The sequence below is a fragment of the Chiloscyllium punctatum genome, chromosome 15, assembly GCF_047496795.1.
Source record: "Chiloscyllium punctatum isolate Juve2018m chromosome 15, sChiPun1.3, whole genome shotgun sequence".
Lineage (NCBI taxonomy): Eukaryota > Metazoa > Chordata > Chondrichthyes > Orectolobiformes > Hemiscylliidae > Chiloscyllium > Chiloscyllium punctatum.
In genome coordinates this window covers 259,023-279,377 of record NC_092753.1, presented here as the reverse complement: position 1 = coordinate 279,377, position 20,355 = coordinate 259,023, and the positions used below count along the sequence as shown (strand labels likewise).

Here is a 20,355-nt window from a genome sequence, read left to right as displayed (position 1 = left end):
ACAGTGTCCTTTTAAAACATGTATCCTTGCTTTACCACAAGATAATTTGTGAAATGCTTCCCATTCCTTTTTCTTAAAAAACTTTGCTAATTTTTATCAGAGTAATTTGCCTTTGGAGACTGGTCTGAAATTTGCAGTAATGATCCCATCACCTATTAAGGCATTGAGAACAGTGTCTAATGGATGGATAAATTGCTATAGTGTTTTACATTATTATTCTGGTTCAACATTACACCTTTGATTCCTTGATAGACTGAAGATTGAGACAATTACTGTCTTGATATACCAGGTAAAGCCCATGAAAAATAAACCCAAAGCATTTGAGCTGAATAAAACATAGGTTTAGACACCAACTGACCTGCTGCTATATCGAAAAGGTTTCTTCGATTTAGATTTTCAGTATTTGTATTTTAAAGAGTCTGGGGTGAGAAATTTTAAATTTGGAAGACAGACATGGAGGTACTCTAAATGTTTCTATTTACACTGAGCTCCTGGGCAGCAAATAATCAACCAGTTGCTCATTTCACTTCCTAGGGTTAGCCTCGAATGGCCAAAACGTTCTGGCAAACTGTGTGTTAGATGAGTGCTTTGCAATACTTTACTAAATAAATGAGTGTTAAACATGGCAAGTGGATTGACTACCATGAAATAAATCTTCTCATTTACATGGAGATTTTTTTTTATGCATGAATTTTTTTTAAAAAGAAGTATCTGGCTCCTACATAGTTCACCCTAGGAGCTAATGGATTTAGTTCTTTCACAGTGCGAAAAAAACTCATAAATATCAGGCAGTTAGAGAAAGAGTTGTATGTAAGGCCTAACATTGTGTGTTAACCTAGGAGTCCTAATTTTTACTTCATTGGTGAATTCTGTAACCATTGCCTAGTTTGATACTTGAGGTAGTCAGACCTTTGTATGAAGTGAAAAAATAAAATGCCCTTCCTATGCTTGGGAAACTGAGGTTACAGAGCATATTCAATCACACAGTGATACACCATTCCACTGAGGGGCCCATCCAACTGGGGGTTGGTTGAGGAGCATTGACATATAACTGTGAATGTGCGCCTAGTTTTAAACATTATCTCACCTGAATATTCAGGCAACGTCAACTTGCCACAGCACAAATGCCTCCTCCACTCTTTCTGGACGTTTTCTTTGATTGCACAATGGAAAATGAAGATAAAGGTTCCTGCACAAATTAAACAGAAAAGAATGGAATCGTTTCTTAATATCCAAGAGGTCTTCATTCAATTGAGGCACTAAAATGAATGGAAGTTGGTACCTTGCAGAGTGTTGAAGATGGCAAAGAGATACATAAATGGAAGGTTTACTGGGCCCCATGCGAAGAAGGCAAATCCCCATGTGATTCCAAGTAAGAAGGTGAGGCCAGCCACACTTCTCATGTCTCGGAACACACTCTTCTGCGCATTCCGATGGTGCTTCTTGCTTTTTATTTGACAGAGTTGAGTCAACACCACAATAAACATACTAAGGTTCACAAGGAACATTATACAAAAATACCCAACTGCGGCAACATAGAATGTTGTGTCATTGTTGATCCAGCAGCTAAAATGCAGGAGGAAAGAACAAAAAGAATGAAAAGATGGCCTTAAAATCCAAGATGGAAATATTTTATTTGCACAAGAACTGATATTTGTATAGGACCTCTTAATGCAACTCGCCATCCCAAGAGGATGCATTGGCATGACTCAAGAAACATAACATCAAACAAGCCTATTAGAGCATTTAATTCCATGTTTCCCAGTGTCATTGAGCAACTAGCACTAGAATAGTTCCAGAAATAAGACTGAACACTTATGAGGCAATAACACAGAGATTTGTCTCCCAGCTCACATGGCTGTCCAATGATGCATCATGACTGAATCTGAGCATTTATACATGCAATAACACTCTGAACAGAAATCAGGAGTGGCTGCCCAAATTTAATTGTTTCATTGGTTCAGAGAACTGAAGCTGGTGAGTTTACTGGTCCTAGCAGTTTGCTTTTCCTATCAAATCCTTTCGCAGACTGAACCCTAACCCATTCAATGGTCACAAAATCTGTTTTGGATCTGGCACAACATTTGTCTCCATTAATTTTAAAGTGGCCCCTTTAAAATTCAATAAAGCAAATTGAGGCCAACCATTAAAATTTGTATTCATTGCATTTATTTCCCTCACTTGATTAAGAATAAATTGTAGTCAAGGGGAATTGAATTGCTTAGCTAATCATAAGGTAAAGCTTTTATAATATTGAATGTACACAGTAATTAATTTAATGTTTTTATTGGGCTAGTTAGTTTCCAAAAACTGACAATATCCTTATTAAAAACTAAATTAAATAATAATAAACCAGAAGGGGCATGTTCCAACATACTCTGTTACAAGATTATTAATGCATTTTTCTAAATGCATTCACAATTTCATGACATGCATTATAGAGGAAACCTTTCATGAAAACACATGTGATTGCGAGACAAAAATAATATTTAGAGTCATAGTCGTAGAGATGTACAGCACAGAAACAGACCTTTGGTCTAACTCGTCCATGCCGACTAGATATCTCAAATTAATCTAGTCCCATTTGCCAGCACTTAGTTCACATCTCTCTAAATCCTTCCTTTTCATATACCCATCCAGATGCCTTTTAAATGTTGTCATTGTACTAGACTCCACCACTTCCTCTGGCAGCCCATTCCATACATGCATTATCCTATGTTTGAAAAAGTTGCCCCTTTTCTGACTTTTCCCTCTCACCCTAAACCTATGTCCTCTACTTCTGGACTCCCCTGGCCAAGTCTATTTATCCTATCATGCCTCTCATGATTTTATAAGCCTCTATGATGTCATCACATAGCCTCCAACACTCCTGTGAAAACAGCCCCAGCCTATTCAACCTCTCCCTGGAGCTCAAATCCTCCAACCCTGGCAACATTCTTGTAAAGCTTTTCTGAACACTTTCAAGTTTTACAGCATCCTTCCGATAGGAGAGAGGTGATAACTGCACACAATATTCCAACAGTGATCTAACCGATGTCCTGCACAGCCACAACATAACCCCCCAACTCCTATATCAATGCTCTGACCAATAAAGGAAAGCATACCAAACACCTTCACTATCCTATCTACCGGAGACTCCACTTTCAAGAAACTATGAACCTGCACTCCAAGGTCTTTTTGCTTAGCAACACTCCCCAGGACTTTACTATTAAGTGTGTAAGTCCTGCTCTGATTTGCCTTTCCAAAATGCTGCACCTCACATTTATCTAAATTACCAAACTCCATCTGCCAGTCCTTGGCTCATTGGCCCTTCTGATCAAGATCTCAATGTACTCTGAGGAAAACTTCTTTGCTGTCCACTACACCTCCAACTTTGGTGTCATCTGCAAACCCACTACCAATATCTTCTACGGTCACACCCAAATCATTTATATAAATAATGAAAAGCAGTGAACCCAGCACCGATCCTTGTGGCAGTCCACTGGTCACAGGCCTCCAGTCTGAAAAACAACCCTCCACCACCACTTCTACCTTTGAGACACAGGAGATGGGGGAGATACTAAATTAGTATTTTGCATCACTGTTTATTGTGGAGAAGAATATGGAAGATATAGAATGTGGGGACATCTTGGAAAATAGATGATGACATCTTGAAAAATGTCCATATTACAGAGAGTTGGTGCTAGATGTCTTAAAACCATAAAGGTGGATAAATCCTCAGGGCCTGACCAGGTGTACCCTAGAACTTTGTGGGATGCTAGGGAAGTAATTGTTGGGCCCATTGCTGGGATATTTTTATCATCGATAATCACAGCTGAGGTGCCGAAGACTGAAACTTGCCTAATGTAGTGCCACTATTTAAGAAAGGGGGTAAGAAAAAGCCAGGGAACTATAGAGCGATGAGCCTGACATCGGTAGTGGGCAAGTTGTTGGAGGGAATCCTGAGGGACAGGATTTACATGTATTTGGAAAGGAAGGACTGATTAGGGATAATCAACATGGCTTTGTGCGTGGGAAATCATATCTCACAAACTTGATTGAGTTTTTTGAAGAAGTGATTTGATGAGGGCAGAGCGATAGATGTGATCTACGTGGACTTCAGTAAGGTGTTCGACAAGGTTCCTTATGGTAGACTGGTTAGCAAGGTTAGATCTCATGGAATACAGGGAGAACTAGCCACTGGATACAGAACGAGCTTGTTTTGCTATTCATCTGAAATGAAAAGTTAGCATTCAAAAACATTCCAACAGAGCAAGAGCTGTTGAAATTCATGCATGTGTACTTACAACTCATCCAAGGTAGTATTGGCATCCCTTCCATATGATCCAGATCCATAGTTGTGTTGTCCATTAGCACCAGTACCAAGTATAATGGCTACCACCACGATGGGGATGCCTATTTCAAACAGGTAGTTGAAAGTTATTAGCAAACTGCTCTGATAATTCTCAGTTGTTCAGCAGAGGTTTAGGCCAAGTACTTCAATAACAATTCTATTCTGAACAGTGAATTATTTTGTGAATCAATCTTAAAATAAGCTAAGAATAACTCACTAAACACACTCCTACTACTTGAAGCCCTATACATAAAACATAAGACTGCCATACCGCTCTGTCCTCATCAATCCTCTTGGTCACTTCATCAAAAAAATTCAGTCAAGTTTGTGAGACATGATTTCCCACACACAAAGCCATGTTGATTATCCCTAATCAATCCTTGCCTTTTCAAATACATGTAAATCTTGTCCCTCAGGATTCCCTCCAACAACTTGCCCAAAACCCATGTCAATCCATTCCTATTCATAAAAATCTATTGGGACATTTCTCTGAATGTAATGCTCTTTTTTAAAGGAGGCTTGATATCATTAAGTTTCAGTAATATGAGTGAGAAAAAGAATAGTGAAGAGCGTAATTTAGAGATCTTCTGAATTTGCTGTCAGCTTATGGGTGACATAAATGCTAAAGATGAAAGTTTGGGGGGCAATTATTTTACAAAGAATATTGTGCCAAGTCTTTATTTTGTAGACAATTGCAAAAGCATCTATGCTGAGGGTATTGCAATTCCAAAGACTTGGTAGAAATGTCAAATTTTGTAAAATGTATACATTAAACTGTCATAATTTCAAGAGAGAATGAAACTGGGAGTCTAAGGGTAAGCTAATTGGCCTTTATACCTGGCTAGAAGACCGTGTTATTCATATTACCTTGGCACTGTGCTGAGAGAGAGGAGGAATCCATAGGAGGTCATTGTCAGATTGAGTTGCAGGCTTTCCTAAAAATATTACTGAACCTCATAGATACTGTGCAAGGATCTGAGAAGAAGGAAGCAGGAGATAGAAGCAACCATTCACTATTGTGGGCAGAAACTTGCACTCTGATCGAAAGACTGCATTTGTAAGGACTTGAATTAGATTTGAATATTTGTGTTACTTTAGTTTAGGTGAGGAATGTCCAGAGTAAGTCCACTGCAAGTCCATTCAGCATCTAGAAGTTACCTCAAAGAAGCTATGAAAGGAACAACTAAATAAGCCAGCTGCTGTTAAGAGTTACTTTGCAATGGCTGGAGGATAATAGCCTAGGCTATTCTGTGAGCCTTAAGGTAAAGTGGAATTTCTGGGGGGTTTTTTGCTGGTCATTTAGTCAGTCAATGGCTTCATGGAAAGGAAAGCATGTCTGCTAATTTATTAGAGTTTTTCGAGGACATCTCAACTGGAGTGGGTAGAGGGAAACCAGGAGAACTATTATATTTGGAGTTCCAGAAAGTGTTTGACTGGGTATATCATGAAAGATTACCTCATCAGATCAGAGAGCATGGTGTTAGAGGCAGTACATTAAAAGGGATGGAGAATTGGTTAAAGGGCAGGAAACAGTGAAAAGGGATACAGGGTTCTTTTTCAGATTGAGAACCTATCATCAGTGGGGTTCCGCAGGGATCAGAACTGGGACCCCAACTTTTTGCAATCGATAGTAGTGATTTGGAGGAAGAAAGCAAATGCACTGAAGCCGAATTTGCAGATGACACAAAAGTAGGTGGAAAGGCAAGTTGTGAGGAGGACACAAATGATTTACAGGGAAATATTGACAGGTTAAGTAAGTAGGCAACAAGTATAATATGGGGAAATGTGAAGTTGTTCGTTTTGGAAGGAAGAACTTAAGAACAGAGTGTCATTTAAATGGAGGAAAGTTGCAGAGAGCTGCAGCACAAAGGGACTTGGGGGTACTTGTGCATGTAACACAGATTGCCAGCACACAATGGCAGCAGGTAATTAGGAAGGCTAATGGAATGCTGGGATCCCTTATTTCAAGGAGGTTTGGAGTATCAGAGTGGGAAAGTCTTACTGCAACTGGACAAGCTGCTGGTGAGGCCATATCTGGAGAATTCTTTTGGTCCCCTTATTTAAGAAAAGGTATTTTTAATTGGAGGCAGTTTGGAGAGGGTTTAATAAGTTGACCCCAGAATACAGGGACTGGCTTATAAGGAAAGGCTAAACAGGTTGGGATGCTACTCATTGGAGTTTAGAAGAATAAGAGATGATCTCATTGAAACAAATATGATCCTTACTAGGCTTGACAGGGTTAAGCCTGAGAGAATGTTTCACCTCACTAGAGAGTTTAGGACCAGAGGGCACAGTCTCAGAATAAAGGGCACCAATTTAAGACCTAGATGAGGAGGAATTTCTTCTCAGAGAGTTAAGAGTTGTCAGAATTCCTTGCAACAGACAGCTGTGGGAGCAGAGTCTTTGTGTATATTTAAGTCTGACCAATTGGGGAATCAAGTGTTACTGGGAAAGGGCAGGAAAGTGGACATGAGGAACATTGGATCAGCTATGATCCTATTGAGTGGCACAGCAGGCTCGAGGGGCTGAATGGCCTACTCCTGTTCCCATTTCTTATGGTCTTATGTGGTGTGGTGCATTCAATGTACTGTATCTTCATAGTTGTGGACTACACCTATGCATCATTTGTGGCCCTTGTTGATTCCATGCACAATAAAGTTCATTTCATGTTTAATATTATCGTATCTTAAAGGCACACTTTAAAAATAACACTTGATGATAATAGCAGAATTGAAGACACTGCACCATAAAGCAACTGGATTTTTTCAAAGACTAGAATCCCACTCAAACATCATGGAATCAACTGCTGGTGTTACATAACATTAGCCTTAATTGTTTTCACTGAAGTTGATGGAAATCAAAATAGTTGTAGGAAACTTTGCAGCTAAGATGGAAAAGGAGTGAAGTAAAGGTGTGCCTATGTGTTCCAAATGTTTCAAGTTTTAAAGAATCTCTTTGGGGAATAAATAAAGGGCTGTAATATTCATTGTCTGGGATCAGTTAGCTGACCTTTGCCTGAAGGAGCAGCAGAATGAAATATTTGGTGGTAGTAACCTTGAGTTTGAAAGCTTACAATTCTTGACTGCCTTGCGTCAATCGCCCCACTGTTCATAACCAAGCAGGTGGATATTAAGTGAAAACAAGAGTGGGATCCATGCTGATGCCTCCCATTTGTGATTATCATGTCAATCCTTAGCTGCAGAGTGGACACTGAGGCACATTGTTTTTTCCTCTGAAGCCCTGGGCCATACATTGCTGGATGTTCTAGAGCTCAATAATGCACACATTAATTAGAATGTTGATACTCTTGTCTGAAGTTCCACTTGCCCACACAATAATCCTATGTTCCTTGTCAGCACCACAGTTTTGTATGACATTGTCTTATCGGGAAATCTGCAAAGCTTACTCACCCCAACCAAGAATGCAGAATTTCAATATGTATTTGCGCACATAAGTGTTGAAGACTTTAACCAGAGCCAGGTACATGTGGAGAGCCTCAAGACTCATCCAGGTGAAGGAGGCCAACAGGAAATAATGGAGCAAGGCAGCTACAGCGATACATAGACCTTCGATATTATAGACAGCAATCCAGGAATCAATAAGGAAGACCATATTGAGGAACAGCAGGGCTGTGCAAAGATTTATCAGGATTTTTGAAGGGTAATCTCTGCGAAGTTTTCTTAAAGAAAACACAGTTATTCAGTTACCAGAAATTTGCCATTCAATAATTTGCAATCTCATATCCATTAGTTATTGCGTGGGATTTAAATATAGACTGAATAAGTAGCTAGGTTAGAGCACATCAAGTAGTACCTTATTTCTGCATGACAGAAGGTCAGATATTAAATGCATCTTCCAGTATGTATCAAAATCATATTAGATTTTGAATAGGTTACAGATATCCTTATAAAGTTGTGGTCAGGTTGCTGATGGGAAGGTTTATCTTGGCAAGCAGTTATCAGCTCTTTGCAGGCATGCCACCCACAAATCTTCTCCCAATAATCCTATCAATGTACTCTCAATCTCCTCATCAACAGATGGGGGCAAATAACTTCAGAAAATGCTCCTTTTTCATCACTTAATGTATGCAATCCCACAACGTTTAGTGCATTTTCACATTCAATGTTTAATACCATGGTAGTTAGATTTAGAATGACACTTGTTAACATGCATCATTTGATGAACTGCATCAATAGAAGGCAAATGTGATGCTAAATGCTTTCTGTTCTTTGTAATATCACAGAACATTCACCTGTGCTGGAAGCAGGGAGTAGGAGGAAGTGAATTACTCTATTGAACTTTGTGACTTCTTTCTATTCTTGAATATTTTTCCTCTGCTGATTTTAATTACCTTACTTTTCTCATTGTTAGCCCTTAGGTCATCTTACATTGCTGGTAGAAAACTTGTGTCTAACAGGCACAAAATATCTGTTCAATGTCTCTGCTATTTCCCTATTCCAAATAATTTCTCCTGACCCTGCTTGGAAGGGATCAAAATTTACTTTAGTTGTATCCTCCTCTTTGTATACTTCTAACACTCTCACAATCAGTTTTATGTTCCTGACTGGCTTACTCTCATTCAATTTTTTTTTTGTTTTTATCAATTTTTGGTGGCCTTGATGATTTTTAAAATCCTCCCAATCCCTAAGTGTACCACTATCCTTTGCAACATCATAATCCACCTCTTCCGCTGTATTACACTTAACCTCTTTAGTAAATCGTGGGTATATTTCTTGATCTTTTATTTTTAAAGTAATATATTTTTGCAAATATTTTGAATTGTTTCTCTCAATGTTACCTACTGTTTATTTACAATACATTTTTATTCCATCTACCCAATCAAACTTCATCAGCTCCTCCCTCAGAACTATGCAGTTGGCTATGTTTATGTTTAATATTTTCTTCTGTGATTGGAGAATTTAAAACAATTAAAATGGAATTTTGTTCTGTTTCCCACTGAATGTTAAACTATGCAAGCACTAATTAACCTGTTGCATTGCAAAGTATGAAATTAAAACTACTTTATCTCTAGCTGAGTGACACAGTGGCTCAGTGGTTAGCACTGCTGCCTCGCAGTACTAGGGACCTAGGTTTGATTCCAACCTTGGGTGACTGTCTGTGTGGAGTTTGCACATTCTCCCCGTGTCTGTGCGGGTTTCCTCCCGGTGCTCTGGTTTCCTTCCACAGTCCAAAGATGTGCATATCAGGTGAATTGGCCATTCTAAATTACCCATAGTGTTAGGTGCATTAGTCAGGAGGGAAATGGGTCTGGGCGGGTTACTCTTCAGAGGGTCGGTGTGGACTTGTTGGACCGAAAGGCCTGTTTCCACACTGTAGGGAATCTCATCTAATCTAGTTGGTTCCACAAGATATTGTTCCAAGAATCTCTCATGAAAGCATTTTTGCGGACTCAGCTGCCAGACCATCCTGAATCAATTTTGTAATGAAGATAGTTCATATCTAACATTGCTTGGGAGACTTAAATTTTGAAAGATTGTGGAAAGTGGCTGAAAGCGGGGCTTTCTTCAGGATTAATGACGGAAATCATAATAATCTGCCCCCACTCCGAGAGCTGTTGGCCAATCAGATTTTTGGATTGTTAGAATGAGGTGAGGGAGGGTAGAATGGGTATCACATGGAAGTGGTTTGGGAAGGAGCAAGGGATCTGAGAGGCATGGCTTTCAGACCCCATTACCACCACCCACCCCTGCCCACAACATTTGCAATGTCCAAAGCCTCAAATCATTTTACTGTCGGGGCATGACATAAATATAAGGTGTGATGTTATTCTTTGCCATCTTTAAAAGAAAAGTACCTTGAGAATATTTTACAACCACCTGATTAGGGAGGCAGGGTTTAACTCCTCTTTTAAACATGAAATTTACACTTCCTATTTAATGATGTGGAAGTGCTGGTGTTGGATTGGGGTGGGACAAAGTTAAAAGTCACACAACACCACGTTCTAGTTCAACAGGTTTATTTGGAAGCTTTTGGAGCACTGCTCCTTCATTAAGTAGATGTGGAGCAGCTGTAACCTTTTGCTGTAAATTCTGTCTCTTATAATCCTGCTCCACAGCTACCTGATGAAGGAGCAGTGCTCTGAAAGCTAGTGCTTCCAAATAGACTTGTTGGACTATAACCTGGTGTTGTGTGATTTTTAACTTCCTATTTAATGCTCAAGTCTTGCTATAGATTGGAAACCTCAACCTTTTTAAGAAATGTGAGCACTATTACAGGACCAAGCCAACCCTGACAGCAAAACAAACAAACCCATGCCATATTACAGATGCAAAACAGGTCAGAAGCTGAGATTTGTTTCAAGTGCATCTCAAACCGCAACATGATGTTTCTGGAAAGGAATCTCTCAGTGTTTGAGTTAATGATGGTTTGAAACAAGGAAGGCAAACTTACTCAAAAATAAGGTATGTCACCAAGGTCATAGCCAAGCAAATCGAAGAAAGGCCACATCCGACGTAGGTGATGAAACTAAGAATTCGCTGCTGGACACGATCAATTATAGGTTCTCTGGAAATCGCCTACAAAATGCCACAAAATTGGAGGTTAGAAAACGATCCTGCGAAACTGGAATATAAAGCAGAAAGCTGCGAATGTCTGCAGTTCACACATGAAAGAGATAGAAAGGTAAACGATTCAATGTAGGGTTACATTGGAATTATTTAGTTTTTATATCGATGACGAAAAAGACACATTTCATCAAAACCTTTCACCCTGTATTTATGAGGACAATTCACAAGAAATACCATTGCAATGAAAAATCAATAATATTTTGTATGTTTTATGTATAGTATGAGAGGAAAGTGCCAATTGGTAGATTCTGACTGGCAGAGGAATTTTATTGGGCAACACACCAGTTTGATAATGAATGATAGATAATGGCCGGGCTATGTTTAAATTGATTGGTCCTGAGAAATAAATCAGAGAATGACTGTTGCTATTTTGTTTAGCTGGAACAGGCGTAATGTGTGTAGATGTTCCTTCTGGCAGCAAAGCACTTTTGTCTGTTAGAACTCTTGTTTCATCTAATTAAATACAGCAACAGCAAAGTTACACGTTAAGCACAAATATGCCTAGAAATCACGATTGGTGATAACAGCAGCTAAACACTTAACATGAATCTCAGATGAACAAGCTATGCATTGTACCAATGCAGGAATCAATATACAGCATTGTAAAACCCTGGGATGAACTTTACAGCCTCCATCAAGCACTTTATTTACCGCTGTGGGGGTGTGGGGGGGGGCATGTAAGATATGTAGAGCTGCTAGTTCATCTCCTTCCCACCCATTTTCGACCTATAATGAATGCCAAAGTTTGCAATCTGCCCGCCACTTTAAAAAGTATTATTAACGGGCAACATGCCAACTGACCCTGAGTATTATCACTGGTTAAAAAGTGGGAAGGAAGGGATCAGGGGCTGGTTACAACCTTTATGTGGGTCCCCTATGCATATTGTGCAAATCTCTACTCCTACACCCATCCCAGGATGTCGTACTTCCCATATCACTTCCCTTTTGCCCAAAGAACCCACCTTTCAGCCTCTTGTTCCCTTGGCTCCTTGATCTGGGTCTTTATGAGTCCAGATAGCATGGCTGTCCACACTTGGTTTCAGCATTAGAGTGCACAGGAGATTTCAAAATCAAACACTTTGCATCTCAAAAAGCTGCCAATGCATCAACCACCATTTTTTAAGCAGGTAAGATGTCTTCCTGTGACCCACTTTGGCAGATGGAATTCTTTGCGGATGTGTTTAACCTGGGCACCACCATGCATCTAGGAGCCTAGGGTTAGGTTTACCTGCTACTGGCTGGATTTCGCTAGACTCAGGAAATCCAGCAATGGGAAGAACACTCTTTAGAAGGCTTTCCTGGCTTTCTCAGTGGATCCTTCCTGCCAAGGATTGTCTCTCATTGCCACCAGGATCGGAACCTCCCCCATAGCACAAACCTTATCCCAACCCATGGGTCTCTCTCTCTCTCTCTCTCTCTCTCTCTCCCCCAACTTACTTAGGAATATCCTCTGTTATTCCCAACTGTATTGTTTTTCCTGACCAGTCAGCCAGTCCATCTGGCCAATTCCTGGGAGGGAAATGGAAGAAGAAAATGATTATCTGTTTCCAATGTTAAATTCTTCAGGACTACGGTCTTCCCCAATTTGCAGGGTCTTGGATGTGGGAACCATGCTCCTTTCCCCTCCCTTCTTCTTGACTTCCCATAACTATTGGTTTCCCTACCAACCAGGAGAAAGTGAGGACTGCAGATACTGGAGATCAGAGTCGAGAGTGTGGTGCTGGAAAAGCACATCAGGTCAGGCAGCATCTGAGGAGCAGGAGAACTGATGGATCGGGCAAGAGTCCTTCATCAGGAATCAACTTCATCAGAATTCCCTACCCTCTTCCCCACATACTGAGTTCCACATGTGGTCTGCATCATCGACAAGCTGCTGGAAGTGGGCTGCAGGTGGAAATGAATTACTCGATTGTATTTTCTATCTTTCTCCTATTCTTGAATACTTTTCCTCTGCTGATTTTAATCACCTTAATTTCTTCACAGTTGGCCCTTAGGTCACCTTACATTCCTTGTGTCTAAGAGGCACAAAATATCTGTTCAATGTCTCTGCTATTTCCTCATTCCAAATAATTTCTCCTGACCCTGCCTCTATAAGTGACCAAAATTTATTTTAGTTCGTATCCTTTGTATACCTCTAACACTCTCACAGTCAGTTTTTATGTTCATAACTAGATTACTCTCATTCAATTTACTCTTTCGTTTTTATCAATTTTTGATGGCTTTGTGTTGATTTCAAAAATCCTCCCAATTCCTAAATTTACAACTAACCTTTGCAACATCCTAAGTCTCCTCTTCTGCTGTATTACACTTAGCCTGTTTAGTAAGCCATGGATAAGCATGTCTTGAGCTTTTGTTTTTAGAGTCATGTCTTTTTGCCAGTATGTTGAATTCCTCCCAGGAAAGTGAGAGAAACAGAGAGCCATGACAGATTATAGTTAGATTCTGTCTCGACTGCTGCATCATTTTAATAGGTTGCAGGAGACCGGGAGCCCATGTTTGCAGCTCTGGAGAACTATGTGTACATAAGGTAACCCAAAAGAGGGGGAAGAAAAGAGGGTTTAAGAAGGAAAAATGCTGGCATACTGCGGGTTCTTATCAAAAAGTATAAGTACTCATGGAAAGCACCCAGAGACTCCATAATAACTCTGGAATTTACATCAAAATCAAATCTGACTGTCAATTAATATTAATTATTAACCGGATGTACTTCATATGTTCTTATTTACAATTGCTATTTGATCACAAATACTTCATATTTAATATAATTTGAGGATCTTAACAACTCTTTTTAAGCACATGTTCATGCTGTAGGTATAAACTTGACAGTATATTTTCAGATAAGGGCAAAAGTAGTTTTAATGAGAATAGGCAGACCATGCAGTGGTAACACAGAGGCAAAGGACACTGATAGTTGAGGTCTTACACACCCTGGCTGTGTGAGAGGATGGCTAGGGATTCAGAAGGATGTACCATTGCACCTAGTTCACCTTCTGCACAATTTTTCCTCCATTAGCTGCTAGTTTGTTAGATAAGAAACAATGTGGAATGCAAACTCAATGCACAGGCATCTATATGATATGAATTGCAACATTCATCCCAATGAAAACATTAGTAAGGCAATAAATCAGTTTGAATTTATCTCTGGTATGTTGTCCAGTCAATTTACCTGATGTAGATAGCTGATTGTTGGATACAATCAAGCAATTAACAGGTTGGTGATGTTGTTTCATTTCAATTCTGGCCTCCTTGTTATAGGAAAGGTGGTGTTAAACTTGAAAGAGTTCGGAAAAGATTTAACAGAAAAGACGTTACCAGGATTGGAGGGTTTGAGCTTTAGAGAGAGGCTGAATAGACTGAGGCTATTTTCCCTGGAGTGTCGGAGGCTGAGGGGGGACCTTTATAGAAGTTTATAAAATCATGAGGGGCATGGATAGGGTGAGCAGCCAAAGTCTTTTCCCAGGGTAGGGGAGTTCAAAACTAGAGGGCATAGGCTTAACTTGAGAGGGACCTCAGGGGCAACGTTTTTGTGCAGAGGGTGGCGGGTGTGTGGAATGAGCTGCCAGAGGAATTGATGGAGGCTGGTACAATTACAGCATTTAAAAGGCAATGGGATACTACATCAATAGGAAAGGTTTAGAGAGATATGTGCCAAATGCTGGCAAATGGGACTCCATTAATTCAGGACATCTGGTCAGCATGGATGTGTGAGACCAACAGGTCTGTTTCTGTGCTGTACAGCTCTATGGCTCAATATTAAATACAGTTCCCTACTAATAACATCTGAATAAACTGGAAACGTAAGTAGTTAATTTTATTTTTGTCTTTTAAATTATCATAGTAGCTTTTAGGTACTGAGATATTAAGTCTCTAGACCAATCTAACACATGGAAGCATTTATTTATATTGGTCCTGACCATCTTTCTGCTGATTATATCCTGCTGTGCCTTGCAACATGATTATCTGACAGCAAACAATCTATAGTTTAATTGAAATGTCTGATCAGACTGCTGGCATTTTCTGATCAATGAATTTTACCAAACCTAGTCAGGTTAAGGGCTTATACTCAATAGATCAAAAACAAATGTTAAGTACTTCAATAAAAACCTTCTGGGCAAAAGAAGCCTATGCCTCAACTGAAGCACTGTCAGCTAGTCAGCCTGGACCATGGAGTTCAATAATGGCCTTTGCCCGAAACGTCGATTCTCCTGCTCCTCGGATACTGCTTGACCTGTTGTGCTTTTCCAGCAACACGCTCTTGACTCTGACCTCCAGCATCTGCAGTCCTCACTTTCACCATGGAGTTCAATAGCCTCCTCAGAGTAAAGAGCTCCATGTGCAAGTTCATGCTAGGGATTGTATTTGGCAAATGTCCTCCTCACTTTCAGGGATAGTGAATGATGTCCATAGTTGTTTCGGAAAAAACAGGCATGGAGGACACACAGCCAGGCCAAGAGGAGCAGCGTGAGGTCCTCATATGTTGTGCTAATAGGGAACATCTATTTTCCTCAATTGCTGCAAACATTTATTGTGTAACCAATGGCACAAAACAACAAATTGTCATTTTGTGAGATCTTATGATCCAAAACTTGGCCACCATTTTACAGTACAGTTCAAACGTCCCTCCTTAGAAAAGTTCTGAGATTGTGAAACACATTCAAGGGACAAAAATTGGGCCCTTGAAGACAGAAACAGGGGAATACATTACTGGGAACAAAGAAATGGCAGAGGAGTTAAATGGGTACTTCAGATCTGTGTTCACTGGGGAAGACACAAGCAATCTCCCTGAGGTAACAGTGGCTGAAGGACCTGAACTTAAGGGAATTTATATTTGCCAGGATTTGGTGTTGGAGAGACTGTTAGGTCTGAAGGTTGATAAGTCTCCGGGACCTGATGGCATGCATCCCAGGGTACTGAAGGAGGTGGCTCGGGAAATCGTGGATGCGCTGGTGATTATTTTCCAGAGTTCAATAGAATCGGGGTCGGTTCCTGAGGATTGGAGGGCGGCTAATGTTGTGCCACTTTTTAAGAAGGGTGGGCGGGAGAAAGCAGGAAATTATAGACCAGTTAGTCTGACCTCAGTGGTGGGAAAGATGCTGGAGTCTATTATAAAGGATGAAATTACGGCACATCTGGATAATAGTAACAGGATTTATGAAGGGGAAATCATGCTTGACTAATCTTCTTGAATTTTTTGAGGATGTAACTCGGAAGATGGACGAGGGAGATCCAGTGGATGTAGTGTACCTGGACTTTCAGAAAGCTTTTGATAAAGTCCCACACAAGAGGTTAGTGAGTAAAATTAGGGCGCACGGTATTGGGGGCAAAGTACTAGATTGGATAGAGAATTGGTTGGCTAATAGGAAACAAAGGGTACTGATTAACGGCTCCATTTCGGAATGGCAGGCAGTGACCAGTGGGGTACCGCAGGGATCCGTGCTGGGACCGCAGCTTTTTACAATATATGTAAATGATATAGAAGATGGTATCAGCAATAACATCAGCAAATTTGCTGATGATACAAAGCTGGGTGGTAGGGTGAAATGTGATGAGGATGTTAGGAGATTACAGGGTGACCTGGACAAGTTAGGTGAGTGGGCAGATGCATGGCAGATGCAGTTTAATGTGGATAAATGTCTGGTTATCCACTTTGGTGGCAAGAACAGGAAGGCAGATTACTACCTCAATGGTATCAAATTAGGTAAAGGGGCTGTTCAGAGAGATCTGGGTGTTCTTGTCCACCAGTCAATGAAGGCAAGCATGCAGGTACAGCAGGTCATGAAGAAGGCTAATATCATGCTGGCCTTCATAACAAGAGGAATTGAGTATAGAAGCAAAGAGGTGCTTCTGCAGCTGTACAGGGCCCTGGTGAGACCACACCTGGAGTACTGTGTACAGTTCTGGTCTCCAAATTTGAGGAAAGACATTCTGGCTATTGAGGGAGTGCAGCGTAGGTTCACGAGGTCAATTCCTGGAATGGCAGGATTGCCTTACACGGAAAGACTGAAGCGACTGGGCTTGTATACCCTTGAGTTTAGAAGACTGAGAGGGGATCTGATTGAAACGTATAGGATTATGAAAGGATTGGACACTCTGGCAGGAGGAAACATATTTCCGCTGATGGGGGAGTGCCGAACCAGAGGACACAACTTAAAAATACGGGGTAGATCATTTAGGACAGAGATGAGGAGAAACTACTTCACCCAGAGAGTGGTGGCTGTGTGGAATGCTCTGCCCCAGAGGGCAGTGGAGGCCCAGTCTCTGGATTCATTTAAGAAAGAATTGGATAGAGCTCTTAAAGATAGTGGAGTCAAGGGTTATGGAGATAAGGCTGGAACAGGATACTGATTGGGAATGATCAGCCATGATCATATTGAATGGCGGTGCAGGCTCAAAGGGCTGAATGGCCTACTCCTGCATCTATTGTCTATTGTCTATTGTCTATTTCTTCTTACTGGATGTAAGAAAAATAATATGTTTTTAGTCCGCACTGTATGCTCCATACTAGTTCAGGTTGAACCGCTTATGTCTAATGAGACAGAATTATTGGACTTTGAACTTTCCACTTAACATCAGAGTCAAAAAGTGTGGTGCTGGAAAAGCACAGCAGGTCAGGCAGCATCTGAAGAGCAGGACAGTCGACGTTTCAGGTAAAAGCCCTTTATCAGGAATGCCTGACATTTCAGGGCTTATGCCTGAAATGTCGACTCTCCTGCTCCTTAGATGCTGCCTGACCACCTGTGCTTTTCCAGCACCACACTTTTCGACTCTGATCTCCAGAATCTACAGTCTTCATTTCTCCATATTTAACATCAGTCCAATTTCAACAAAAGCTGGCTGGGGGATTCTTTCATACAGTTTACATACCAGTAAGACACCGAAATGGGTCAGATGATTGCATTCACATACAGTCTGATTTGATGTGATCTGTGCTGTTGTACAACCTTGCGAATTCCATCCACCACTGCCATCTGCAAATATACCAAAATGTATAATGATTGAAACTGTCAGAGGGTCAGTTCTTGCCTGCCCTCCCACCAGGCAAAATGCAGGAAATCCGTAATAAAAATACAAGAAAAGCTGGACATCAAAAGCTCAGCATGTCAGCTGAAAATCTTGTTGGAACATTGGGGATTTCATTTGTCCACACCACAAGCCAATAAGGCAGTAGTGAGGCCACCAGCAGGTCTGCAACTAGAATTAAGACCCTGGGATTGCGGGTGTGGGGTTCAGATATTTGGCTAACTGCAACTGAGCAGGATTGGTTCTGAGGAAGGATTGCTTGACCCAAAATGTTAACTCTGATTTCTCTCCAGTGATGCTGCCAGATCTGCTAAGCTTTCTAACAATTTCTAACAATGTTTTTGTTCCCAACCGAGCAGGATTGGCTACATAGGGTATCCTGATGGATGCACTTCATGACAACAATCTTGTCTGTAGCTCAGTTAGGCATAACAGAGATGGCCACAATCTGTCAGTCAGTACTTCCTCAATTTTTGTTTTTGTAAACATCTAATTTCTTTCTTTATATATAACTCCTTTTGACTCCTGGCAATACTTTCCACATGTGAGACTGCTGTTGCTCTCTGTTGTTTATGTTTCCAGCCTAAGAGTTTATGACCTAACATGTACAAAAGGGTAGCCATATTCTGGTCTTGTAAATAACTACTTGCCAGTTGTAAGAATATTCTCTCCATTATTACAAAGACAGTCAGGAAGATCTTGTTTTACCTCTGTCTATTCTGCTTTACTCCACCAAGTCTTCAAGATGACAGAGGGTTGGTAGTTGATGGAAAATATTCAGCCTGGAGCTTGGTGACCAGTGGTGTTCTGCAGGGATCTGTTCTGGGACCTCTGCTCTTTGTGATGTTTATAAATACTTGGATGAGGAAATTGGAAGGGTGGGTTAGTAAGCTTGCCGATGACACAAAGGTTGGTGGAGTGGTGGATAGTGTGAAAGGCTGTTGTAGGTTGCAACGGGACGTTGACAGGATGCAGAACTGGGCTGAGAATTGGAAGATGGAGGTAGGCTCTTTATACAGAGAGTGGTGGGTGTGTGGAATGCACTGCCAGCAGTGGTAGTAGAGTCAGATATATTAAGGATATTTAAACAACTCCTGGATAGGCACATGTAAGACAGTACAATGAAGGGTATGTAGGTTAGTTTGCATCTTAGAGTAGGATAAAAGGTTGACGCAACATTGAGGGCCGAAAGGCCTCTACTGTATTGTGCTGTACTGTTCTGTGATCTATGTTCATCTTTACAGTGGACGGTGGGTATTGCTGTCAATTAAGTGTTAATGCTTCAGACCCGTATACAACACTAAAAATGACATGGTCCAAGAGCCTACGAAGTTGCTGCCAGGTTTAGTGTAAAATTAGTCCTGGTGTTTTATATTGTTAACTACAATACAGCAATAGAGACTGCTGCTACAGCCATTCCTTGTCTCCACTCTTAGCCTCGTCAGAGAAGATCAGGGGATCTCTCAGGAAAATGATCCCAGGCTATCAAATTGCTTGATTGAGGCCAGCGTGTATTTTCATAATTCTGCTCTGGATCAGCAACAACAGAAGGTCTAAATTGATATGTGACATGAGGCAGAGACATGAGACTAGGTTCAGTGAACTTTAGTAACAGGTCAGTTCAGTGAACAGCTGCATTATGGGAATGGGGATGAGCATGACTAGTACGGAGTAACTGATCAAGCACTGGGCAGCAGTGGCTCAGTAGTTAGCACTGTTGCCTCAGTGTCAAGGATCTGGGTTCAATTCCAGCTTGGGGCGACTGTCTAAGTGAATTTGTACATTCACAACATGTCTGCATGGGTTTCCTCCCACAGTCCAATGATGTGTACTTTCAGTGGATTGGCCATGGCAAATTGCCCATAGTTTCCAGGAATGTGCAGGCTGGGTGGATTAGCCATGGGAAATGCAGGGTTATGGGGTTAGGGTTGTGGGATAGTCTGGCTGGATGCTCTTCAGAGTGTCAGTGTGAACTCAATGGGCTGAATGGCCAATTTCCACACTGCAGGGATTCTATGATTAGATTGGCTGCTTCTGAGAGAATTGCTTGTCAGTGTTCAATAGCATGCTACCACAACTATCTGGATTTCTAACAGCTTTAACGCAGCAGACTTTCCAAATATATTACAACAATGGAAGGAGAAAAAGATACTGGTAGTAGAATAATCAAGAAATCTGATTAGAAAGCAAACATAGTTCTTGAAGAATTGTTTGGAGAACTGAAGGGAGGCAAAGCAAGATAGAATGTCACAGTGATGTACAGCACAAGAAAAAAGCCCTTTTGGCCTGTCAACTCTGAACTGGTTAAAATAAATTAACTAATCTTCTCCTATGGTTTTGATTAGAACTGGAAAAAGTGAGAGGTTTAACCTTTTTAATTTACAGGAAGAACAGATGCAGGGAAAGGAAGGAGAG

General features: G+C 40.8%; 1 protein-coding gene across 19 annotated transcripts in view; it reads right to left on the bottom strand.

The window, feature by feature from the left end:
* The window catches only part of LOC140485969 (uncharacterized), a 208,805-nt gene that overhangs the window by 8,875 nt on the left and 179,575 nt on the right, over window positions 1-20,355 (bottom strand). For all 19 annotated transcript variants that reach the window (XM_072584407.1, XM_072584420.1, XM_072584413.1 and 16 more), the window contains 6 exons: window positions 17,785-17,888; window positions 10,745-10,869; window positions 7,744-8,012; window positions 4,287-4,395; window positions 1,283-1,566; window positions 1,088-1,189 (listed from right to left, as the gene is read on the bottom strand). In XM_072584407.1, the coding sequence (XP_072440508.1) occupies window positions 1,088-1,189; window positions 1,283-1,566; window positions 4,287-4,395; window positions 7,744-8,012; window positions 10,745-10,869; window positions 17,785-17,888 (993 nt within the window). The remainder of the gene's footprint in view (window positions 1-1,087; window positions 1,190-1,282; window positions 1,567-4,286; window positions 4,396-7,743; window positions 8,013-10,744; window positions 10,870-17,784; window positions 17,889-20,355) is intronic.